This window comes from Oncorhynchus gorbuscha, linkage group LG02, assembly GCF_021184085.1.
Source record: "Oncorhynchus gorbuscha isolate QuinsamMale2020 ecotype Even-year linkage group LG02, OgorEven_v1.0, whole genome shotgun sequence".
Classification (NCBI taxonomy): Eukaryota; Metazoa; Chordata; class Actinopteri; order Salmoniformes; family Salmonidae; genus Oncorhynchus; species Oncorhynchus gorbuscha.
Window position 1 is genome coordinate 81,978,927 of NC_060174.1, and position 24,921 is coordinate 82,003,847.

Sequence of the window (24,921 nt, forward strand, 5' to 3'; positions counted from 1 at the left end):
GAGAGCGAAGGTTGGGACGGCGCGATACCATCCGAGTAGGGGCAGTGTGGGAGGTGTTGGATGAGAGCGAGAGGGAAAAGGATACAAGGTAGTGGTCGGAGACTTGGAGGGGAGTTGCAATGAGGTTAGTGGAAGAACAGCATCTAGTAAAGATGAGGTCGAGCGTATTGCCTGCCTTGTGAGTAGGGGGGAAGGTGAGAGGGTGAGGTCAAAAGAGGAGAGGAGTGGAAAGAAGGAGGCAGAGAGGAAAGAGTCAAAGGTAGACGTGGGGAGGTTAAAGTCGCCCAGAACTGTGAGAGGTGAGCCGTCCTCAGGAAAGGAGTTTATCAAGGCATCAAGCTCATTGATGAACTCTCCGAGGGAACCTGGAGGGCGATAAATGATAAGGATGTTAAGCTTGAAAGGGCTAGTAACTGTGACAGCATGGAATTCAAAGGAGGCGATAGACAGATGGGTAAGGGGAGAAAGAGAGAATGACCACTTGGGAGAGATGAGGATCCCGGTGCCACCACCCCGCTGACCAGACGCTCTCGGGGTGTGCGAGAACACGTGGGCGGACGAAGAGAGAGCAGTAGGAGTAGCAGTGTTGTCTGTGGTGATCCATGTTTCCGTCAGTGCCAAGAAGTCGAGGGACTGGAGGGAGGCATAGGCTGAGATGAACTCTGCCTTGTTGACCGCAGATTGGCAGTTCCAGAGGCTACCGGAGACCTGGAACTCCACGTGGGTCGTGCGCGCTGGGACCACCAGAGTAGGGTGGCCGCGGCCACGCGGTGTGGAGCGTTTGTATGGTCTGTGCAGAGAGGAGAGAACAGGGATAAACAGACACATAGTTGACAGGCTACAGAAGAGGCTACGCTAATGCAAAGGAGATTGGAATGACAAGTGGACTACACGTCTCGAATGTTCAGAAAGTTAAGCTACGTAGCAAGAATCTTATTGACTAAAATGATTAAAATGATACAGTACTGCTGAAGTAGGCCAGCTGGCAGTGGGTGCGTTGTTGACACTACACTAATCAAGTCGTTCCGTTGAGTGTAATAGTTTCTGCAGTGTTGCTATTCGGGGGCTAGCTGGCTAGCTAGCAGTGTTGTTTACGTTACGTTGCGTTAAAAGAACGACAATAGCTGGCTAGCGAACCTATAAAATCGCTCTAGACTACACAATTATCTTTGATACAAAGACGGCTATGTAGCTAGCTATGTAGCTAGCTATGATCAAACAAATCAAACCGTTGTACTGTAATGAAATGAAGTGAAAATGTGATACTACCTGTGAATGCGACCGGGTTGTTGAGTTCTATACAGAAGACGTTGGCTAGCGTTGGCTAGCTAGCAGAGTCACCTACGTTAAGGACGACAAATAGCTGGCTAGCTAACCTCGGTAAATTAAGATAATCACTCTAAGACTACACACTCTAAACCTAAACAACACAATTATCTTGGATACGATGATACGAAGACAGCAAAGACAGCTATGTAGCTAGCTAACACTACACTAATCAAGTCGTTCAGTTGAGTGTAATAGTTTCTCCAGTGCAGCTAATCAGTGGACGTTAGCTAGCTGGCTAGTGAAGACTACGTTAGGACGGCGAAATACGATAATTACGCAATTATCTTTGATACAAAGACGGCTATGTAGCTAGCTGAGAAGAAATTGCTAAGATTAGACAAATCAAACCGTTGTGCTATAATGAAATATAATGAAAAAGTTATACTACCCGCGGGAGCGAAGTGCAGATGCGACCACTCGCTCCAACCGGTTCCAACCGGAACCGGACATATTCACAAAAACCAGCAAAGGGATCAAATAAAATAATTTACCTTTGAAGAACTTCAGATGTTTCAATGAGGAGACTCTCAGTTACATAGCAGATGTCCAGTTTTTCCTGAAAGATGCTTGTGTAGGACACAACGTTCCGTTTTGTTACTATGCATTTGGCTACCGAAACTAACCGAAAATTCAGTCACCTACACGTCGAACTTTTTTCCGAATTAACTCCATAATATCGACTGAAACATGGAAAACGTTGTTTGAATCAATCCTCAAGGTGTTTTGTCATATATCTCTTCATTGAAATGCCATTCCTGGAAGCCTGCATTGTTCTCAGATTCGGATGGAAAAATACTGGTAGGAGACTTTTGCGCACCAATTTCCACACAGACACCGTGCGGGACCCCTGGTAAATGTAGTCTCTTATGGTCAATCTTCCAATGATATGCCTACAAATACGTCACAATGCTGCAGACACCTTGGGGAAACGATAGAAAGTGTCCGTTCATTCCTGTCGCATTCACAGCCATATAAGGCGATCATGGAAAACGTGCCATCAGAAATCCTGTTGATTTCCTGGTCGCTCAAACATCTTGGTTTTACCTGTAGGTTTTGTTCTAAGGCACTCACAGTGAAAATCTTTGCAGTTCTGGAAACGTCAGAGTGTCTTCTTTCCAAAACTATCAATTCCAAGCATAGTCGAGCATCTTTTCGTGACAAAATATTGCGCTAAAAACGGGCACGTCTTTTTATCCAAAAATGAAATACTGCCCCTAGAGTCTTAAGGGGTTAAAGAACCGTCAGACCTAGAGTTCCGAAACTTTAGAATCCTGTTCTAGACCTCAGGTCGATAGTGCGTGGTGAGTTACGTGGCTCTAGAAGGTTCTCGGACCGATAAATAGCCTCGTACATTTGCAATGACTTCAATTCATTTTTGCATCACGAAAATGATGACATTTAGAAATGTCCCAGAGTCGCAAGACTAGGTGCATTGCGACCGTCTCGGCCCATATAGACAGACTCTGTCCGATAGCTCATTCAAGTACCTCGTAGCAAGTCATGGAAAAAAGTGGATTGTCAGCACCAATTAGGGTTTTGCTCGGACACCAAATGACCGATCGAGCCGAAACTTGGGATTCGGGGTCACCTCAGCTAGGCCTACACATAACATAAGAAATGGACCCGTAGCTAGAACGTAACTACGTGTTTTATGGTTTTTTATGGTTTGAACCGAAGGCATTGTGAATTTTGGGCCAGCTCTGAAGTATGTGATAGTTGGCTACTAAACGAGTTGGAAAAAGTGGGTTTAAGTGTCAGTTTGTATCAGTTTGGTGTCAGAATGATATCTAATTGACTGATGGACAGTGACTTGCTGGTGACTCTTGTCCATTTGCAATATGTTTAAACAGTGAGGTACCATCACCAAAGTGACATTCTGAAATCAACCCTAACGAGCGATTGAGATGAACCAGAATCACTGCCCAGCCATCCCGAGTTCATCGGGCCAGTCAATTTCACATTCCTGCAGGATTTTTATAGCATAACAAATTTGTGATGGTACCTGTCCATTGAACCATATTGCAAATGCACAGTGACTTTGCAAAAGTAAGAAAACATAAACAAATGGACATAATGAAATCACCTTATTTTTATTTTTGGGTTACCAGTTGCACAACAATGCACGTGCATTTGCAATATGATTCTATAGTGAAAAAACATCACCTAATGGACATTCTGAAATCAACCCTAATGAGCGATTGAGATGAACCAGAATCACTGCCCAGCCATCCCGAGTTCATCGGGCCAGTCAATTTCACATTCCTGCAGGATTTCTATAGCATGACAAATTCGTGCTGGTACCTGCCCATTGAACCATATTGCAAATGCACGTGCACTTGCAATATGATTCAACAGTGAAATAACATCACAAAATGGACATGATGAAGTCAACACAACGAGCGTTGGAAAGGAGCTACTATCACTGCCAGGCCATCCTGTGTTGATCAGGCCAGTCAATTTTGCATTTCTGCAGGATTTTTGAGCATGTCAAATTTCATATGGTAAATGCCATTGAACCATATTGCAAATGCACGTGCACTTGCAATATGATTCAACAGTGAAAAAACATCACAAAATGGACATGATGAAATCAACACAACGAGTGATGGAAAGGAACAACTATCACTGCCCGGCTATCCATTTTTTTAAATTATGATAATAAAATACAACTAAAGTATGTTGATACAGTTCTTATACGTGTGTATAAGAATTTCGAAAAACGGTCCAGAAAGCACTTTTTAAGGGTGTGTGAAGTTTTTTTACAAAATTTTGACATTTTTGACTTTTGACTTTTGACTTCCTATGAAATCATATTGAAAATGGACAAAACATATTACTTATGCGCATGTAAAAAGAAAAAAATGATAATAAAATTGGACAAAAGTGTATTCATACAGTTCTTACACATGTGTAATTGACAAAAAATTCGAAAGAATTTCGAAAAACAGTCCAGAAAGCACTTTTTATTGGGGTGATAAGTTTTTGACAAAAAAAATCATTTTTTCAAAATTTTGCTTTTGGAGGTTGACTTGGGTTACATTTCCAATATGAAAAACCATGGTGGAGCGGATTCGCCACCTGTTGAATTTTTAAAGTGTTACAACTGGCAATTGCCATATGGCATTTGCAATACACTTTGCATGAATCAACGCCGAATTGGGTGGTATTGGACAATGTGTATATGGTTTGTCCGATGCCAATGACTTCCCATTAATTTTTGTCCAATACAAGGGGGTATTCCCCTTACATATGAAAATGTATGTAATAACTGATGTCACTTGATAAAAGTGTCTGCTACGTAAATGGCCAATTTTACGGTATTGGCCAATGTAATTTGAGTAAAGCAGTGTGAAAACCATTTAACAAAAAATCACAGCAACGTCATTTTGGATACATGGGATGTATTTGTTACATGCAGTACATTTCTGTTCCTGTCGATATCAGATTTTTTTTAAAGTACGTTAAAGTAAAATCTTAATAGTCATAATCATAATAGTACATTGCAGTATACAGTGGGGCAAAAAAGTATTTAGTCAGCCACCAATTGTGCAAGTTCTCCCACTTAAAAATATGCGAGAGGCCTGTAATTTTCATCATAGGTACACTTCAACTATGACAGACAAAATGAGAAGAAAAAAAATTCAGAAAATCACATTGTAGGATTTTTTATGAATATATTTGCAAATTATGTCACAGACCTGTATCTTCTTCTTTAAGAGGCCCCTCTGTCCTCCACTCGTTACCTGTATTAATGGCACCTGTTTGAACTTGTTATCAGTATAAAAGACACCTTTCCCCCTTTGGCCACTCAAACACCCCCCTTACTGGCTCAGACAGTGCCTCTTGGACCTCCTCCAGGAATCTCTCCAGCAGCCTAAAAGACGTTATTCCTGTTTGTTGTGTCAGGACTTCTGGGGTTTTCCACCCCTCCTCTCCCAGCAGTCGCAGGTCACCCAGCCTTAGTAAACCCGCTGCCATCAGTCGCCTCTGCAGGGTGGCCAACTGAACCGGTCTCAAAGGGAAGGCTGGGTTATGGAAGATAGACTCCACCCACACCCACAACCTAGGCTCCACACCCCCTTCTCGTGTGGGCCTTAATAGCTGCCAGGCCCTCAGCACTGCAGAGTAAATGTCTGAGAGACCTGAGGTACTCAGACTCTCCAACTTCATGAGGAACAGCTGCCGGTCCAACCCCAATCCGCCAGTTCTCCTCAGCAGAGTGCATGCTGGTTCCCTCCAGCTGACATCAGTATGGTACAGCAGTCTCTGCGCCACCTTTAGTCGAGCCACAATGCTCTCCAGTTCTACTAGGCCCTGTCCTCCTTCAAGAACGGACATGTACAACACTGTTGCCCTCAGCCAGTGATGGCCCGACCAGAAAAAAATCCACCAGCTTGCGTTGCAGGTCTGCGAGCAGGTTGTGTTGCAGGTCTTGTTGATTATCAGCAACCTCGCTCTATATGACACTTGGGACAGGATCCACCTCCACCTGGCAAGTCTTGACACCACTGCTTGTGACAGCCCCTCCCAGTTCATCCTGACCCACCTCTCCGAGCCCAGGTACACCCCCAACATTTTAAGCCCTTCACAACCCCACTGCAAGCAACCTGGAAGCAGAGGAGGGGCCCTATCCCCCCATGCCTCACATAACCAAGCTTTGCTCTTGCTCCAGATTACCTTGTCTGAAGGTGTACTAGGGGGCTTCGTCAACTTAGTCTCTAGTGCCTGCATATCCTGACCATCACAGAAATGTCATCTGCATGTGTTGACACTGCTATGCCTGTCAACACACCCATGCCCGTCCAGCATACTCCCTACAGTCTCCTGCGTAGCAGGCCCAAAAAAGGCAACCCTGATAGACAGGCCATTAGACAAGGATGCCCTCTCACCCAGAGTGGCCTACCTAGCCCCCCTCCCATCTTGACCATACATAACACCCCAGCATACAACATCTTTTCACAAGTCAAAAACCTTTCCCCAAACATCACATTAAACAGATACTCATGGTCCACTCTATCAAAAGCCTTCTTTTGATCTAGAGACCAGTCCAAAGCTCGCATTAGAACCTCTTGACAAGTCCAACATCAATCAATCAAACGTATTTAAAAAGCCCTTCTTACATCAGCTGATGTCACATACACGGAGAGAGAGAGAGAGAGAGAGAGAGAGAGAGAGAGAGAGAGAGAGAGAGAGAGAGAGAGAGAGAGAGAGAGAGAGAGAGAGAGAGAGAGAGAGAGAGAGAGAGAGAGAGAGAGTAGCCCACAAAGATCTCGCCCATGGCACAAACTCAAGGGGAGACGCCAATGGAAGTGCACCAGTAAGCCAGTGACTCAGCCCCTGTAATAGGGTTTGAGGCAGAGAATCCCAGTGGGGAGAGGGGAACCGGCCAGGCAGAGACAGCTGAGGCGATTCCTTGCTCCAGTGCCTTTCCGTTCACCTTCACACTCCTGGGTCAGACTACACTCAATCATAGGACCTACTGAAGAGATGAGTATTCAATAAAGACTGAAAGGTTGAGACCGAGTCCAGGTCTCTCACATGGATAGGCAGACCATTCCATAAAAATTGAGCTCTATAGGAGAAAGCCCTGCCTCCAGCTGTTTGCTTAGAAATTCTAGGGACAATTAGGAGGCCTGCGTCTTGTGACCGTAGCGTACGTGTAGGTATGTACGGCAGGATCAAATCGTAAAGGTAGGTGGGCGCAAGCCCAGGTAATGCTTTGTAGGTTAGCAGTAAAACCTTGAAATCAGCCCTTGCTTTAACAGGAAGCCAGTGTAGAGGGGCTAGCACTGTAATATGATCACATTTTTTGGTTCTGGTCAAGATTCTAGCAGCCATGTTTAGCACTAACTGAAGTTTATTTAGTGCTTTATCCATGTAGCTGGAAAGTAGAGTATTGCAGTAGTCTAACCTAGAAGTGACAAAAGCATGGATTCGTTTTTTTTCATAATTTTTGGACAGAAAGTTTCTGATTTTTGCAATGTTACGTAGATGGGGAAAAAAGCTGTCCATGAAAGAGTTTTGATATGGTTGTCAAAAGAGAGATCAGGGTCCAGAGTAACGCCGAGGTCCTTCTCAGTTTGATTTGAGACGACTGTACAACCATCAAGATTAATTGTCAGATTCACCAGAAGATCTCTTTGCTTCTTGTGACCTAGAACTAGCATCTCTGTTTTGTCCGAGTTTAAAAGTAGAACATTTGACGCCTTCCACTTCCTTATGTCTGAAACACATGCAGAAAACACAGAGGAAAACGCAGATTTAAAGAGGAGTCCGTAATTTGCCTTTTAACGATCATGATCTTTTCGTCAAAGAAGTTAATTAATTTATCACTGCTGAAGTGAAAGCCATCATCTCTTGGGGAATGCTGCTTTTTAGTTAGCTTTGTGACAGTATCAAATACATTTTGGATTGTTCTTATTTTCCTCAATTAAGTTGGAAAAATAGGATGATCGAGCAGCAGTAAGGGCTCTTCGATACTGCACGGTACTGTATTTCAAAGCGAGTCGAAAGACTTCCTGTTTGGTGTAGTGCCATTGGGGCGGCAGGGTAGCCTAGTGGTTAGAGCGTTGGACTAGTAACTGCAAGGTTGCAAGTTCAAATCCCCGAGCTGACACGGTACAAATCTGTCGTTCTGCCCCTGAACAGGCAATTAACCCACTGTTCCTAGGCCGTCATTGAAAATAAGAATTTGTTCTTAACTGACTTGCCTAGTAAAATAAAATTTCTGTTCCAATTTTCTCGATGCTTGCTTCAGAGCTCGGGTATTTTCTGTATACCGGGGAGCTAGTTTCTTATGACAAATGTTTTTTGTTTTTAGGGGTGTGACTGCATCTAGGGTTTTACACAAGATTAAATTGAGTCCCTCAGGTAGGTGGTTAACTGATTTCTGTACTCTGACTTCCTCGTGTAGGTGGAGTCTCGAAGGGCATCTAGGAATCTTTGGGTTGTCCGAGAATTTATAGCACGGCTTTTGATTATCCTTGGTTGGGGTCTGAGCAGATTATTTGTTGCGATTGTAAACGTTTGTAAATTGTAAATTCCAGGATTGTGAGGAAAAACATTAATATCACAACATGCCACGGGACAAAACTAGGTCCACAATATGACTGTGGCAGTGAGTAGGTCCGGAGACATGTTGGACTAAACACACTGAGTCGATGATGGACTTTTCCATGTGAACATTAAAGTCACCAAAATGTGAATATTATCTGCAATGACTACAAGGTCTGATAGGAATTCAGGGAACTCAATGAGGAACGCTGTATTTGGCCCAGGAGGCCTGTAAACAGTAGCTATAAAAAGTGATTGAGTAGGCTGCAAAGATTTCATGACTAGAAGTTCAAAAGACAAAAACGCAGTCATTTTTTATTTTTTGGGACATTTTCTATCGTAAATGTTAGCAGCATCTCCGCCTTCGCGGGATGCGCAGGGGATATGGTCACTGGTGTAACCAGGTGGTGAGCCCTCATTTAACACAGTAAATTCATCAGGCTTAATAAAGCCATATTTCAGTCAGGCCAATCACATCAAGATTATGATCAGTGATTAATTCATTGACTATAACTGCCTTGGAAGTGAGGGATCTAACATTAAGTGGCCCTATTTTGAGATGTGAGATATCACAATCTCTTTTAATAATGACAGGAATGGAGGAGGTCTTTATTCCAGTGAGATTGCTAAGGCAAACACCACCATGTTTAGTTTTGCCCAACCTAGATCAAGGCACAGACACGGTCTCAATGGGGATGGCTGAGCTGACTACACAGACTGTGCTAGTGGCAGACTCCACTAAGCTGGCTAACAGCCTGCTGCCTGGCCTGCATCTCATTGTGGAGCTAGGGGAGTTAGAGCCCTGTCTATGTTTGTAGATAAAATGAGAGCACCCCTCCAGCTAGGATGGAATCCGTCACTCCTCAGCAGACCAGGCTTGGTCCTGTTTGTGGGCGAGTCCCAGAAAGAGAGCCAATTATCTACAAATTCTATCTTTTGGGAGGGGCAGAAAACAGTTTTCAACCAGTGATTGAGTTGTGAGACTGCTGTAGAGCTCATCAATCCCCCTAACTGGGAGGGGGCCAGAGACAATTACTCTGTGCCGAATATCTTTCTAGCTGAAGCTACGTTGTGCTTGGTGTTTCCTCCTAACATCGTTGGTGCCGACGTGAATAACAATATCCCTATACTCTCTACACTCGCCAGTTTTAGCTTTAGCCAGCACCATCTTCAGATTAGCCTTAACGTCGGTAGCCCTGCCCCCTGGTAAACAGTGTATGATCGCTGGATGATTCGTTTTAAGTCAAATACTGCACGTAATGGAGTCGCCAATGACTAGGGTTTTCAATTTTTCAGAGCTAATTGTGGGAGTCTCAGACCCCGTAACAGGAGGAGGAAAGACCAGAAAAGGCTCGGCCTCTGACTCCGACCAGTTGCTTAATGGGGAGAACCGGCCACAGGCCTCCAGTTCTTAAGTTTACACAAGTCCCATTTTTTGGGCAGGAGAGTCAGAGCTGCCAGATAGCAGTTCATCGGCAATCTCCTACCCCGACGCACTCACGCAACACGCAAAATAAATCCAGTCCAATTGTTCCCCATCATTTTTCATAAACTCCACTGGAGTCTATCTGTGCACAGCCGGGTGACATCTGGGTTACAGCCTCTGCCAGGTCATGGAATGTCCATTTCATCCCTCTGTGCCAGAGAGAGCTTAGGGAGTTCAGCAAACAAAACCTGAGCACACATAGGATCACACAGTTCTGCCCTATACAACTCAGTAGAAAACTCCACAGTCTGCTCCCACATCTCCCCCACCACAGAGGTCACCCGCACGTCCGAAAGCCGTAGACAATGCATACCCTTGGCCTCACCACTCTGTCTTTCCAAACCAAAGAAGAAGGAGCTGGGAGCATCCACCTTCTTGAGCATGGAGAACCTAGCTCTTACAAGTTCTCCCTTTGCTTTAACCTGGAAAAAACTGCCCAGGTCCCTACATAATTCAGCTAAATTAGCCTGGAGGCCTACATTGCCTTGCCTCACCAGAATTAGCGGCATCTCACTAATACTACGCTCAAAATCCCCCAAAACTCCCCGAGCCTGTGAGGATGAGAGAGCTGTATACTGTTGGCAGAAAAGCAGAATTTGGACTTTTCCCACATCCCACCATTTACTCAGAGACCCATACTCCTCCCTTCACTGCCCCCGCCTTTCCCAGAAAGTCTGTAAACCTGAGCAAAGAAGTGGCATCTTGTAAAAGCTTTACATTAAACTTCCAATAGGATGCCTGCCAAGGCCCTGGTTAAATAGACAGATGAGCCATGGTGATGTGATGATCTGAAAAACCCACCGTGAGAATGGTAGTGCTCAACAGCCTATTGCTCTGATTCCTGGACATGTAAAATCGATCAAGCCGGACTGCACTCACCCTAGCTCCAAAGACCTTCACCCATGTATACTGTCTTGTGTTGGGATGTCTTGTTCTCCAAACATCCACTAGGTCAAACTGCTTAACAATGTCCCTTAACACACCCACTGAGCCTGAATGAGGCTCCTCCCCACTTCTGTCTTTCGTAAAATCCATTGTGCAGTTCCAGTCCCAGCCAACCACCGGTGTCTTCTCAGGCGCCATCTGTGAGAGTTCCTGTCTAAGACATCCAAATAGAAGTCCCCTCTCTCTCCCTGTGTTGGGCGCATACACATTTATAAAGACAAAACCACTGTTGTTAATTTCTGCTTTTACTACAAGCAGTCTACCCCTACACACCTCCTTTGAGGAGCACATTTTTACAGACAGACCAGGTACAAAAAGGACTGTCACCCCTGCACTAACATTTGTCCCATGGCTCAGCACACTTGCCCCTTTCCCACAACAGCCCCCAATCGACTTCATTCACCAAATCACTATGGGTCTCCGGCAGAAACAACACCTGTACTTGTTTTTGTTTTACATATTCACCAAACACACTCCTCTTTCCCACATCTTTGGCAGCATTTATATTAAGCTAGCCTACCCAAATTGGGAGAAAAGCCAGCAAAGAAAAAGACCAAAAGCAAAGCTCAAAAAGCCCCAGTGCCAGAAAGAAATTATTCATCTAAACGGTGTCTGAAGGTAAACCTTTACACATTGTTGTGACCCACTTCCTCAACCTAAACCGTTTCCTGGGTGAGAGGACACCATGCCCCTCATTTTTCATAGCGTGTTGTACTGTTCTTACAAACTTTCCCAGATCGCAAAAAAAAGCCTCAAGATGAACTTTTTCCCCTTAGTCTCATTCAGGAACCTTGACAGTCCCCTCACCATATACTTTGACCCCTCTGCCTGTCTGGCTGTCAGCTCTGGACCCATTGGGGAGGAGTCTGAAAATAAATCCTCATCTTCTTCAGACTCACCTTCCTCATCTCCAACTCCCATCCTGACCACCTGCCCTTTCTCTCTAGTCGGGGCCTCCCCCCAGCACCAGGCAGAGATTCCATAGTGCCTTTGACCAAACCAGCCTCTCCCCTCCTTTCTTCTCCCCCTTTTCCTCTTCCACATGACAACGCCCTCCACCCCCGCTAGCCACTTACCCTTCCCCACTAAACTCTCCTCATCCACTAGTATAACCTGACTAGACCCACTATCTGTAGCATAACTAGGCTCTTTTCATGAACACAACCACAGCTTTGTTAATTCTGGAAGTGGAATGTATAAATTCAGCTCCTACCTGTTCACCGACCATGAGCAGAATCTCCTCCACCTTAATTCTATTCTCAGGAACACACCTGAATCCATTCCGTAACGACAGCGTCTCCTCCGCACTAGGCTGCGAAGCCATCGCATACGCCACCCCGTTCAAACCCCAGGAAACTAAAACTCTGTCCTCTTCCACCCTAACTTTGAAAAAAAAAACCTGTGGGTGCCGCTAAAACAAACATTAACCCTCCACCATAGAAATAAAAAAATGAAAGAAAAGACCAAGGAAATATATATATTTTTTTAAATGTTAGGACAGAGCCCTCCACACTAAACACTCAAACTCCAAAAAACTCCTAGCATGCACTGCAAGAGAGAGAGAGCGAGAGAGGTCATATCAGAGCATTAAGACCCAAAAGCTCATCTCCTGTCCTGGGAAACCAGCCAATTGTAATAGCTCTGAAAAAAGGTGTTGAAGATTTAATGTACAGTAACTGGAGGAAGTGTATATTAAACGCTGGCATCTTAAATAGGGCTCCCCATTAACACTTCAAAACTGGATTATGAATCACCAATAACTCAGCACTGTAATTTTGGGTGGGGAATATCAGTCATCGTTGCCACCAAAGGTTTATTAGGCCCATAAGGGGATGGACGGGAGCAGTGTGGGTCCTGTCATGGATGTTGTGTTAGGGTGTTGAGTTAGCTTAGAATGGGATCTAGTTCATTTGAGGGGAGAGGGATCAGATGCGGTGAAGGTCGCTTATAAGGACAATTAGGGGGTTGACTCTTCCTCCCTCCATCTCTCTCCTTGCTCTGTAGCTCTCTCACTAAGTCTCTCCCTTGCTCTCGTTCACACTCTCTCGCTCTTTCACTTCCCTCTCTCCATCTTTCTCTCTTTTCCTTTTTTCCTTCTCTCTCTCTCTCCACTTCCTCTGGCAGGACATGTCATTTACTGGCCTATCCAGTGACCTGGCTCTAAGACTATGAGCCAATGACTATTACCATTAGAGCCGAGTGCATGTAACTAGTTCCAGATAGTTTAAGAGCACTTGTTGTCAACACAGGAAAGCCCCTGAGGTGAGACAGTGCATGCGCTCATCTAACCATTTCTTATGTGTCTTCGGGTGTTTTGGGTGCTGTTGTGGCTGATAGCAGGACTTTGAAGACTGGTCTGTTTCCCTGCATTCCTGTGGAGCAACTCACTGTGGGACTTCCAGACATAACATTTACTCTCCCTCTTATGTCATTATTGTTATTTCACTCCCCCTATTACAAGCATTATTTCACTCATCTCATACTGGAAGTATCAGTGTCTGGCACAAGTCATCAACTGATCATAATGACCTGATTGTGTGTGTGCCTGCCTGTGTGTGTGTCTCTCTCTCCCTGTCACCAGCCGCTGGCTGGCCAGACTGCAGCACGGTGTTCTCAACCAGAGAGGAGCACCTCTTCTGTAATCCACATTGAAAAGCAAATGAAGGCAGAGGGACAGGGACAGTGACTAGAGGCACAGTGTGTGTGTGTGTGTGTGTGTGTGTGTGTCCTATTTCTTCTGCAGGTGTACACATGTGGTTGCAGATGTGTAGACCCATCTATCCCGTATGTAGTGGGCTAGGGGGATAATTAAACAATATGCTCTGGCTCATAGCTGTGTGTGCAGAACAGCTGACATCATATGGGGAAGAGGAGAGGCAAACACTCCTTTCTTTTTATTCTGTACAGTCAAACACACACACACACACACACATTCCCACAGCCACACCCACACACACGTATTCAGTCCAGGCATTGCCTAAATCGGACAGGCTCCCTCCTGTCTCTGAGTTGAATGGGTAATCTCTGGGCCTCTGCCAGACATCTTGGGGACGTCTTTCTTTACCCAAGCAAAGCAGATGAACACTGACCTTGGCGGGCGCAACAATCTCCACACCTGCATGATTGAATGGGCTTCTCCAGCTGTAATTAAGAAAGCACTTTGAGACTGATTTCTATTGGACATTCAACGTCATAGACGTGTCAAAATGATATTATAATCCAGCATTCCTTCGCTTCTTTACCTAGGTAAAGCAATACTACATTTTTATTTGTTGACATATTTTAGCTCATGCTTTACTGTGTGTAGCCTACTTTACTGTTTCAGGGTTCAAACCGAAGTTAGGGTTCAAATTGGAGTCATCAGCGACAACAAGCAGCTGCTTGAATATCTAGTTTCGTGGTACAGTCAGTGAATATAGACAAACTCCATTTGAATAAATGTCAGAGCTCTGGATTTAGACACTAAAGACCATGTCAATGGAGCGTAATTCCATGTGATGGCTTTAGCTAAACCCATGTGAAACACAGAGGAAGGCAAGGGGATCAGAGAGAACTGGCCAATATCAGAGAGAACTGGCCAATGTACATCACAGCTTGAACATTTCCTGGATGGATGGACAACAAGCTGGACGGATCAGAGATGCTATTTTAGGTCGGTGGCTTGGAGACAGAATGTGGGATGGCGTGGGACTGGGATATTCTGATGGGAAGGCTCCGGAACCCCACTCGGGAATGTTGTGACCTTTAGCCTGCATGATGCCCTGGCTTTCCACTACATCAGTAAGTGCTGTACACACTTCATAATGTATGTCAACATTTACACACGTCATGTAAGAAGTGCACACTTCATATACGTTACCTAAACAAGTACACATGCTAAACACACACACGTGTGAATACCTTAACATCAAAGTTAAGTGGGTTACATTGCTTGTCTGTTGATCATTTTTTACCCAACCATGGAATGTACACCCCCCCCCATATTTGTTTCAGCCTGTGTTTAAGATGGAGGAGATTGGGGGTGGGGGGGGGGGGGGGGGTCCTGCCCTCAGGGCAATCAACTTAAATAAACAACGTTGGGTTTTCTATTACAGGAAAATCTTTCTGACATGTCCTCTGTTTTAAATATTACTGTACGGGATCTCCTCAGAACAGGACCAGAACATAACTCTAAATAAAGCAATAACATTTCAACATAATTGCATAAGACACCACCAAATCCAATAGTCAAGATCAACATCATGCAATATAAACATTTGACAGATATAACAAATATGAAATAGATAGACATAGACCAACTCAACCGTGTTCGCTGAACTGTTCCATTTAATTATGTTCAATGGCCGAGTTATGCAAAGACAACTAAACACAGATCTGTAGTCAGACAACATAGCAGCCATAGGCTCAACAGTGTCCTGATAAAGATTCCTTCCAAATGAACTGTACATGGATGCTCCATTACTCTGCGCTGCAGATCATTCTTAAGTACTAATAAAGCACAGCTCTAATTATGTCCCCACTTAATTGATTCTGTAGCTCGTCGGAGGCTCATTTCGGGGGCTGGCCCTGTTGCTTAGCCTGTGACAGAGTCTGGCCTACTGTAGCCAAAGCTCTGAGCTCTATGGCAATTATATTTAGTACAGCCAGAGACAAACAGGCCCTGAAAACTCACCACTATTATATAATAACATTCAGACACTGGCAGGGCAATGCAGGGTAGACCAGGGCCTTTCATGAGTTTGGTATTACCTTTATAGAGGTCATCTATGCAATTTCCAGTTTCCATGTCAAATGCATTAATTATTTTCACAGGCTTCATTCCACACCGCCACCCCTGTCCCTAAAGGGTATACAAAGAGGCAAAAATATTGTAGTATTATTTTCTAACCTTTTGATAAAATATTTCTGCTAAAGATAGAAGTCATTTTTTAGCAAGGATGGGTTGTCAGTGAGTGTGTCAGTGAGTGTGCTCCGTGCTTGCTGGTTCCAGTACAGAGGCTCCCAGTGTGTTCAGGACAGGTTGTTTTGTTCACAGAGGCTAGATGGAGAAATAGGGACCTGGCTACCACTGGAGCTGCAGTACAGTCAGTGGAGATGGTGGTGAGTGGAAGGGGACACAGTTCTACAGACAGAGAGAGCACTTCCTGCAGCATCGGAAATACCAGCCTTAAGATCAGAGGCTCAACTCAGATTACAGACAGAAATACACACACGCAGACTCACACACACACACACACACAAATCAACACACATCAATCAAAAGTGCACACAGTAAACACAAATAAAAAACAAAGCTCATGAGAGTAAACACTCTCATAACCACACACATACACACACTCCCGTGGGAGCGGGGCTGAATTCTTCCTATTCTGACGCCCTCCTGAACTTGCTTGGGAAAAGGAAGTGTGTTCTTGTGTAATCTTAGAAAACAGTGACCAGGGGAAAACAGATCAGCAGTTGCCAAGCGCAGAGGTCAGGCCTAAGTGAGCCTCTCGGTTTTATGGCCTAGCACACAAAAGAGGACAGGGTAACTTGTCCTTTAACTTTCACATGCAGTAACCACACACATGCACGTCCTTTTGTCCTTCTCACAGACGACACTAGGACGTACTGTATGTCGCTTTGTATTAAACCTACCTACATGTCACTAGTGTTGCTTTAGAGCAGTCTCATGGATGGATCTAACAGTTTCCAATACAGAGGCTGGGCTATTAGCCATAATCACAGTCATTGTAAATACTTTGGAGCTGTAATAAAAACCAGACAATAGAACAGAGGCGATGGCTACTGGCCGGTCTGCCACAGCTGTTGGAGTAACATCATTTCATCAACCCAAAGATTCTAATGCTGATTACGTCATTTCTAGGAATGATGGCTTGGAGAAAGATACTATTGTCCAAGCTCATATTGTAAAGTGAGAAGATGTGGAATGATCTTTGTCATTGTATTCAATGTGGTTTCTTTAGTTCCAGACTGGTTCCATGTCTCAATATGCCAATTTCTCTGTGATGTGCATTTATTGTAAGGCAAGCTGACTGTACATAGTGCATTTAGAAAAAGATCTGCGTTGTCAAGGTGCTACTTGACTTCAGACTGTCATCATGGTTATGTTTGATTTGATGGGAGAGAGAGAGAGACTTTAATATCAGCAGCAGCAATCCTTTCATCCTTGTTAATCCCTATCACTTCAGTATGTAGGAGTTGTGGTCCTCAGGAAGAAAGCCCACGATGTCATAATATCTTTTACATAACAGCAAGCTTCAAAACATCTACAGAACTCAAACTATTCAAGAGTAGCAAATATGTTTAATATAGTGTATTAGGTATAGAATGAAAGCAGACTGTGTGATGGGAGAAGGGCTGCAGTGCAGACCTCAACCATGTATTATGAATGGTACTTCCATGCAATTACTTTATTAGGTAACACTTCACTTGACACCCAGTGTCATAACACTTCATGACACTGTCATAATCATGTCATAGGTCATAACAGCTGATGTAACTTGTCATAACCTGGTCATAACACTTCATGACACTGTCATAATCATGTCATAGGTCATAACAGCTGATGTAACTTGTCATAACCTGGTCATAACACTTCATGACACTGTCATAATCATGTCATAGGTCATAACAGCTGATGTAACTTGTCATAACCTGGTCATAACACTTCATGACACTGTCATAACCATGTCATAGGTCATAACAGCTGATGTAACTTGTCATAACCTGGTCATAACACTTCATGACACTGTCATAATCATGTCATAGGTCATAACAGCTGATGTAACTTGTCATAACCTGGTCATAACACTTCATGACACTGTCATAATCATGTCATAGGTCATAACAGCTGATGTAACTTGTCATAACCTGGTCATAACACTTCATGACACTGTCATAATCATGTCATAGGTCACAACAGCTGATGTAACTTGTCATAACCTGGTCATAATATGATCATAACACTGTCATGACCCATATAGTTACACCTGTTGTGACATATATTGTGTTATTTTATGGCTGGTTACGAAATCTACATAGGCGTGTCAAAACCCACATCTATTCAAATGTGTTCTTTCCCTGCTGAGAAGTTTAGTTTAATTTGAAAGTTTGTCTCTTAAATCCTTTGTTTTTTAATGTAATTTTTCATCATATTTTAAGTAACATATTTAACATATACTTTATGACACTGTCATTATGACCATCCTGTGTCACTTTACTTGGACTAAGAAAATACACTTTATGAAACTGTCAAGAAGTTCTATGACCATCCTGTCACTTTACTTGGGCTAAAAATAATACTTCATGACATTGTCAAGAAGCATTATGAACTTCATAATCATATAAGCCAGATAGACCTATCACGTACATGGCCTTATGTCAGTCATCAGTCAAAAGAGTGTTCTTGTTCTGCTCCTGAAATCAGCAACAGATCACTGGGGAAGGTGCATGTCTGACATCAATGTGTGTGCAATTACAGTGATAATTTAATATGGTCAATGTTATATAAAAATGTTACACAACGTAAACATACTGTTGACAGGTAGGCTATGGTGTAACGGAATGTTCTGCCTTGTGTGGTGGGTTTATGTAGACATCATAACCAGCCCTAAAATAACACAATATATGTCACAACAGGTGTAAATATGTCTCATGACAGTGTTATGACCATCTTGTAACATATTGACATGTTATGTCAGCTGTTATGACATAGCTGTTGGACGTCTTAGGACGCTGGGTGTCATAACGTCTTAGGGCGCTGGGTGTCACAACGTCTTAGGACGCTGGGTGTCACAACGTCTTAGGACGCTGGGTGTCATAATGTTTTAGGACGCTGGGTGTCACAACGTCTTAGGACGCTGGGTGTCATAATGTTTTAGGACGCTGGGTGTCACAACGTCTTAGGACGCTGGGTGTCATAATGTTTTAGGACGCTGGGTGTCATAACGTCTTAGGACGCTGGGTGTCACAACGTCTTAGGACACTGGGTGTCACAACGTCTTAGGACGCTGGGTGTCATAACGTCTTAGGACACTGGGTGTCACAACGTCTTAGGACGCTGGGTGTCATAACGTCTTAGGACGCTGGGTGTCATAACGTTTTAGGACGCTGGGTGTCACAACGTCTTAGGACGCTGGGTGTCATAACGTCTTAGGACGCTGGGTGTCATAACGTCTTAGGGCGCTGGGTGTCATAACGTTTTAGGACGCTGGGTGTCACAACGTCTTAGGACGCTGGGTGTCATAACGTCTTAGGACGCTGGGTGTCATAACGTTTTAGGACGCTGGGTGTCATAACATTTTAGGACGCTGGGTGTCATCACGTCTTAGGACGCTGGGTGTCATAACGTCTTAGGGCGCTGGGTGTCACAACGTCTTAGGACGCTGGGTGTCATAACGTCTTAGGACGCTGGGTGTCACAACGTCTTAGGACGCTGGGTGTCACAACGTCTTAGGACGCTGGGTGTCACAACGTCTTAGGACGCTGGGTGTCACAACGTCTTAGGACGCTGGGTGTCACAACGTCTTAGGACGCTGGGTGTCATAACGTCTTAGGAAGCTGGGTGTCATAACGTTTTAGGACGCTGGGTGTCACAACGTCTTAGGACGCTGGGTGTCATAACGTTTTAGGACGCTGGGTGTCATAACGTCTTAGGACGCTGGGTGTCATAACGTCTTAGGACGCTGGGTGTCATAACGTCTTAGGACGCTGGGTGTCATAACGTTTTAGGACGCTGGGTGTCATAATGTTTTAGGACGCTGGGTGTCATAACGTCTTAGGACGCTGGGTGTCATAACGTCTTAGGACGCTGGGTGTCATAACGTCTTAGGACGCTGGGTGTCATAACGTCTTAGGACGCTGGGTGTCATAATGTCTTAGGACGCTGGGTGTCATAACGTCTTAGGACGCTGGGTGTCATAACGTCTTAGGACGCTGGGTGTCATAACGTCTTAGGACGCTGGGTGTCATAACGTCTTAGGACGCTGGGTGTCATAATGTCTTAGGACGCTGGGTGTCATAACGTCTTAGGACGCTGGGTGTCATAACGGTTTAGGGTGCTGGGTGTCACAACGTCTTAGGACGCTGGGTGTCATAATGTCTTAGGACGCTGGGTGTCATAATGTCTTAGGACGCTGGGTGTCATAACGTTTTAGGGCGCTGGGTGTCACAACGTCTTAGGACGCTGGGTGTCATAACGTCTTAGGACGCTGGGTGTCATAATGTCTTAGGACGCTGGGTGTCATAACGTTTTAGGACGCTGGGTGTCATAACGTTTTAGGACGCTGGGTGTCATAACGTTTTAGGACGCTGGGTGTCATAACGTTTTAGGACGCTGGGTGTCAAGTAAAGTGTTACCCTTTATTACATAGACACGAATCAGAAGCATTTTCAAATTCTGGAGGGAAAAAAACTAAACTTAAGTCTGCATTGTGATAGACTATGACACAGAGCCGCTTTAAGATAGTTGGGGGTGGGGGGGGGGTTCCGAAGGCTATATCGGTCCACTAATACAGGACTAGTAAAGGCCCAGTGCACTACATTTGTGAATCATTTTTTATTCATTCCGATTCTTCAGGGGGTGCTGCAGCAGCCTCAGGACCCAGGTTTTATTATAAAGCTAAGCGCTCCAGGAAGGTTGCTAAGGAGTCCTGTATCTTCGCTCTTGTGTGAACATCAATAGCTGTTTACATTTCTTTCCATCTTTCGTTCAACTGTGAATTAATGCAGCGAAGCGGTGGACCTCTCCAAGGGTTTTCACATTGAAAAGATCCTAATCAAACACCTACACTGTAAATGGAACCTATTACCACTAATGACTTACCTAGGAATGAATCCTGATGAAGCCTTGGAGTGGAGAACTATTAGCACCGCAGGTTTCTGTCATCATCCATGGTGCTTTAAGGGTCATCATTAGAGTTTTCATTGTCCATTGCTGCTTTGAAACAATGGCCGCCTTTTACAAGATGATGTGATAGGGGCTTCAGGAGAGGGTCGGACCACATGGTGTTTGTTGGTGTTTTAGAGATAGATACCGTAAGGGAATAATTTGACTTTCAAGGTACATTTATTGTCAAATGTCTGAATGTGTGCCTGAGTGAGCTCGAATGACAAAAATGGGTTGATTGTTTTTGTAGTAGGATCAGAAAAGACAGTGTCAATATTAATCATTTTAATCATGTGTAGGAAATGTGGCATCTGGATATTGGAGGGAATAAAATAAAACACACATTGTTCAGTATTACATAAAAATACATGCCCATATGTAGCCTGTGGGGAGGGAAATTCACCCTGTTCTTGTCTTAGAGTTTTTCATTGTTTACCTTGATGGGCTGATTAATGTCTGCTACGTCTAATTTTAACTATCAAGTCTGACTATACAGGGAAAATATCCCCTCATGACCGGAGTCTGAGGTTTGGAAATGTCTGTCTGGTCACTCCATAGAGATTAAAACCAGGGTCACAAGGCAACATCATGGGATCAACCACACTCTCTTAAGGGAGGAGGGGATACTTTAGCTTATTTAAAATGAATGTTTTATATCAGATGTTACATTTCTACTAGTTGTCACAGTGTGTTAAATAAATTAGGAATACCATGGCATGCTTTCAAAGTCAACAGCCTTGGTCATCCATGATATCATTTTGAAACCTTCCCCCTCGGGTGAGCGTTAAGTGCAGTTGGTATGGTCCAGGCAGGGGAGGGAAAGGCGGCTGGAAAGTGGAAACGCTTTACTGATTTCACTATGATGCCCTAAATGACCAAGAGAACTGGACTTGTCTTCAATATTGGTTTAAGAGTTCATTTGTATCATTTGTATTTATTTTTTGAGTGAGTAGTTTCCTCATTCTTTAAAATAGTTAAATATATGACAACATTACAGCATCATGTTGATTACAAGTAAGTAACAACTTTTATTGTGTTTACTTCAGTAATAGTATAACAAATTCTAGGACAGTGACAAATATCAATGCAGATGTTTTAACATATTCAGAGAGCCACTAGCTGTGACGTTCATGGCTGATGCTCAAGATGAGGTGAGGAGTTCAGATGATATGAGGCGTTAGGTACCACCACACGAGCTTCCGTCTCTTGTCTAATACATATGGAAGCCTATATCATGTTGCTTTGTATCACAAAGCAACAGGCTTTTAAAATATACTTATTTAAATGAACAATGTTGACTGTTTTGGCATAGATTCAAAACTTATGTTTCTGTTCACTATATAATTGAGAAAATGTGTACTATAAAGAAGGTCAACATAAAATATTCAAATAACACCTTAAGAATGTAGACCTACAGAGTACAAAAATAATATTTATTTCTGGCCTGAAGGTTTGAATGTTACGTGGGAGAGTGTTTTATTGTATTCTTCATGCAGGTGCCTATAAATTGTTGAAATTAATGTCAGTTATAATGTTAGAGTATGAAATATAATGGATTTGTTGCTTGCTGCATACATATTCCTAGCACTAAGGTCTAAATGGGTTCAGGCTTCAAAATTAGTAGATACAAATTGTACGCTAGATAATGTGATACAACCAAAGATTTGTTGATGTCTGTTACTGAGCGTTACAGGAAAGCACCACACACACCGCCGCCATAGATTATTCAACTAACCTGTTCTTGGCAATACTTTCTTCGTAGTATAGAAATGTCAGTTGCAGGTAGTTCTACAAACACCAGCGAAAATTCAGAAAGATATTAAATCCATGTTTTGTACCGCCCCAGGAGGATCCTCGCCCTCTTAGCTGCCGCACATCTAGCATTTCCCAGCATTTTAGCAGGAACTAGTCGTTTCTATGCGACACGGCCATGGCCATGTGTAGAAGTAGATAACAGAGCATCACACAGTGTTACCAAAACATGGATTTAATATCTTCCTGAATGTTCAATGGTTATTATAGACCCACCTGCAACTGAAAAATGACATTTCTAAGATTCTTCATTCTCGATTCAGTGAAAAAGTAAGTATTACCAAGAACAGGTTAGTTAAAACATCTCTGGCGGTGGTTTGTATGTGGCTTCCCTGTAACGCCCAGTAATGGACACCAACAAATATTTGGTTGTATCACATTATCTAGTGTACAATTTGTAGTTAATACATTTGATGAACTAGGAGAAATGATAGTAAACCAGCTGCTTTGAAATCAGAGATAAAAGGCTTAGCACCTCTGTTTTTTCCCCATGGTGTTTGCTTTTCACAGGAACCAGACATTCAGTCATTACAATGGATTAGAGTATTTGGTCTCTAAATCAACTAACTGTTGTATTTCACCATTTAAGATTTGGCTTCTTGTCATTTGCATAGTTCTACTTGACAATTAGATGCAAAGTATTTCCACCCAGTCAACATGATTCATAGTGATGGAAGGCAGACTCAGACATAAATTTGGCTCATTTGCAGATGGTCCTCTGGAAAGGTTCAGTTGAGATTTACCTGTTCATTTGTGTCTAGTATTTCTTAGAATACTTTTTTTCCACTAATTATATTTTCTGTATTCTGAGTAGTTATAATTCTCTAACTTTAGCAGTGAAAATCCCTCTGACTCTCTTTCCATTGGCATGAGTGGATCACACGGACTGTTGTTAGCAACCAGAAGCAACATTGCACAGGCGAGCGCAGGAACAGTTATACCAACTTTGGCAGGGGAGTAATGCAACGGGCTATGCCTAGCAAGGGCTGGTGTGGATGGAATGATTAGGCAGCACTGTGGTGCTGTGTGACTAACTTGACACTCTAGATGTTTTGCTCACTCAAAATGTTAAGTGGGATTAGTTATTGTGTGACAATCATTGTTACTTTTTCCATATGAACTCTGATTTTCTGACTCAGTGTCAGTTTGTGTCATACAGTACATGGGAGAGCTAACTGGACCCAAATATGATGGGAATGATCAACGGGTGGATATAACTGCTAAGTGAATTTGTGATTCATCGAGCATCTATGGGCAATTCTCACACAGAAACTTAATTGGGAGGAAGGGTGTTTGACATGCTTTTTACATTTATATCACAAACCATTTTGGAGAAAATCATAATGAACGTGGCAATTGTAGGCCCTTTTTAGACCTATACATGTCTCCTGTAAGACTCTATGATCTGTGAACCATACATGATAGACACAACATATTGATGTCATTATACTCCTTATAGTGAGTGTGCTCTAAAATATGGAATATGTCTGGATTCTGAAATACACATTTTTCTATTCATTTATGAAACCCTATAAATATTTATATGAATACCCTTTTTGATTTAGTTCATTTTAAGACATTGTTTGGAATAATATACTCTAAAAGTGGATCGAATTTACAGAGTGGGTTGTACAATACCACACGAATTAGAGAACGTATAGTATCATACATCTTACCCTGTTGTACAATATCATACGATTTGGATGACGTAACCTATCAAACATCCTGGAGGGCTTACATTATTATACTACTTTCTCTGAGACCAGACCGCTGGTTGTGTCATAACAACAATAGAGAATTAAAAGGAGAATTTACGTTGCTGGTTAGAACTGTCGACAAAGGTTCTGAGAATTTACGTCAAACAGCCAGCGTTCTGTCCATTCTGTTTTGTTTTGTTCTTTTCTATCTGTTCCATGACTTATGGGCTCTTCAGCAAACAAGCTTCCGGTTTACATTCAAAGGTCAAAGGTTGGTCATATGTCAGAACATATACATTCTGTACATTCATCTCTGACATGGTTAAACATCTAACCAGGCCACATCCCTAGCACTCAAAGTTACAGTTCTCAACTCAAGTTCAGAGACATTTGAGGTTTTCAAAACGCTTCTACACCTCACTTGACACTTGCCATCCCAGTTAAAAGCAGAGGACTGCTGTATTTGCATTCCACTGAGACTGTCGAATCTAAGTCTAAGATCTCTGGAGGGACATTGAAGATCAGAACCATGTAAGCTGTCAGAGCAGAGATGTTCTCATATCACACAATGGCTTCGAGATGCTTTTCTTGTGTCTATCCATTCATAGAGGCGTTGGGATTCTGGAGAAGTACAGTTAGGCCTCTAGGCCTGGAGAATCACACAGTAGTAGCACTTTATAAGGTGACTCCAGGCATTGAGTGACTGTGTG

General features: G+C 43.3%; 1 protein-coding gene across 2 annotated transcripts in view; it reads left to right on the plus strand.

The window, feature by feature from the left end:
* LOC124010900 (rho GTPase-activating protein 7-like) overlaps window positions 1–24,921 on the plus strand; it is an 86,844-nt gene that overhangs the window by 40,530 nt on the left and 21,393 nt on the right. The window contains exon 1 of one of the 2 annotated variants that reach the window (XM_046323697.1): window positions 21,566–21,716. The exons of the other annotated variant lie outside the window; for it this stretch is intronic. Coding sequence (XP_046179653.1) covers window positions 21,704–21,716 — 13 coding nt within the window. The 5' untranslated portion in view covers window positions 21,566–21,703. Of the gene's footprint in view, window positions 1–21,565; window positions 21,717–24,921 lie in introns of those variants that run through there. 2 annotated transcript variants of the gene reach the window in all.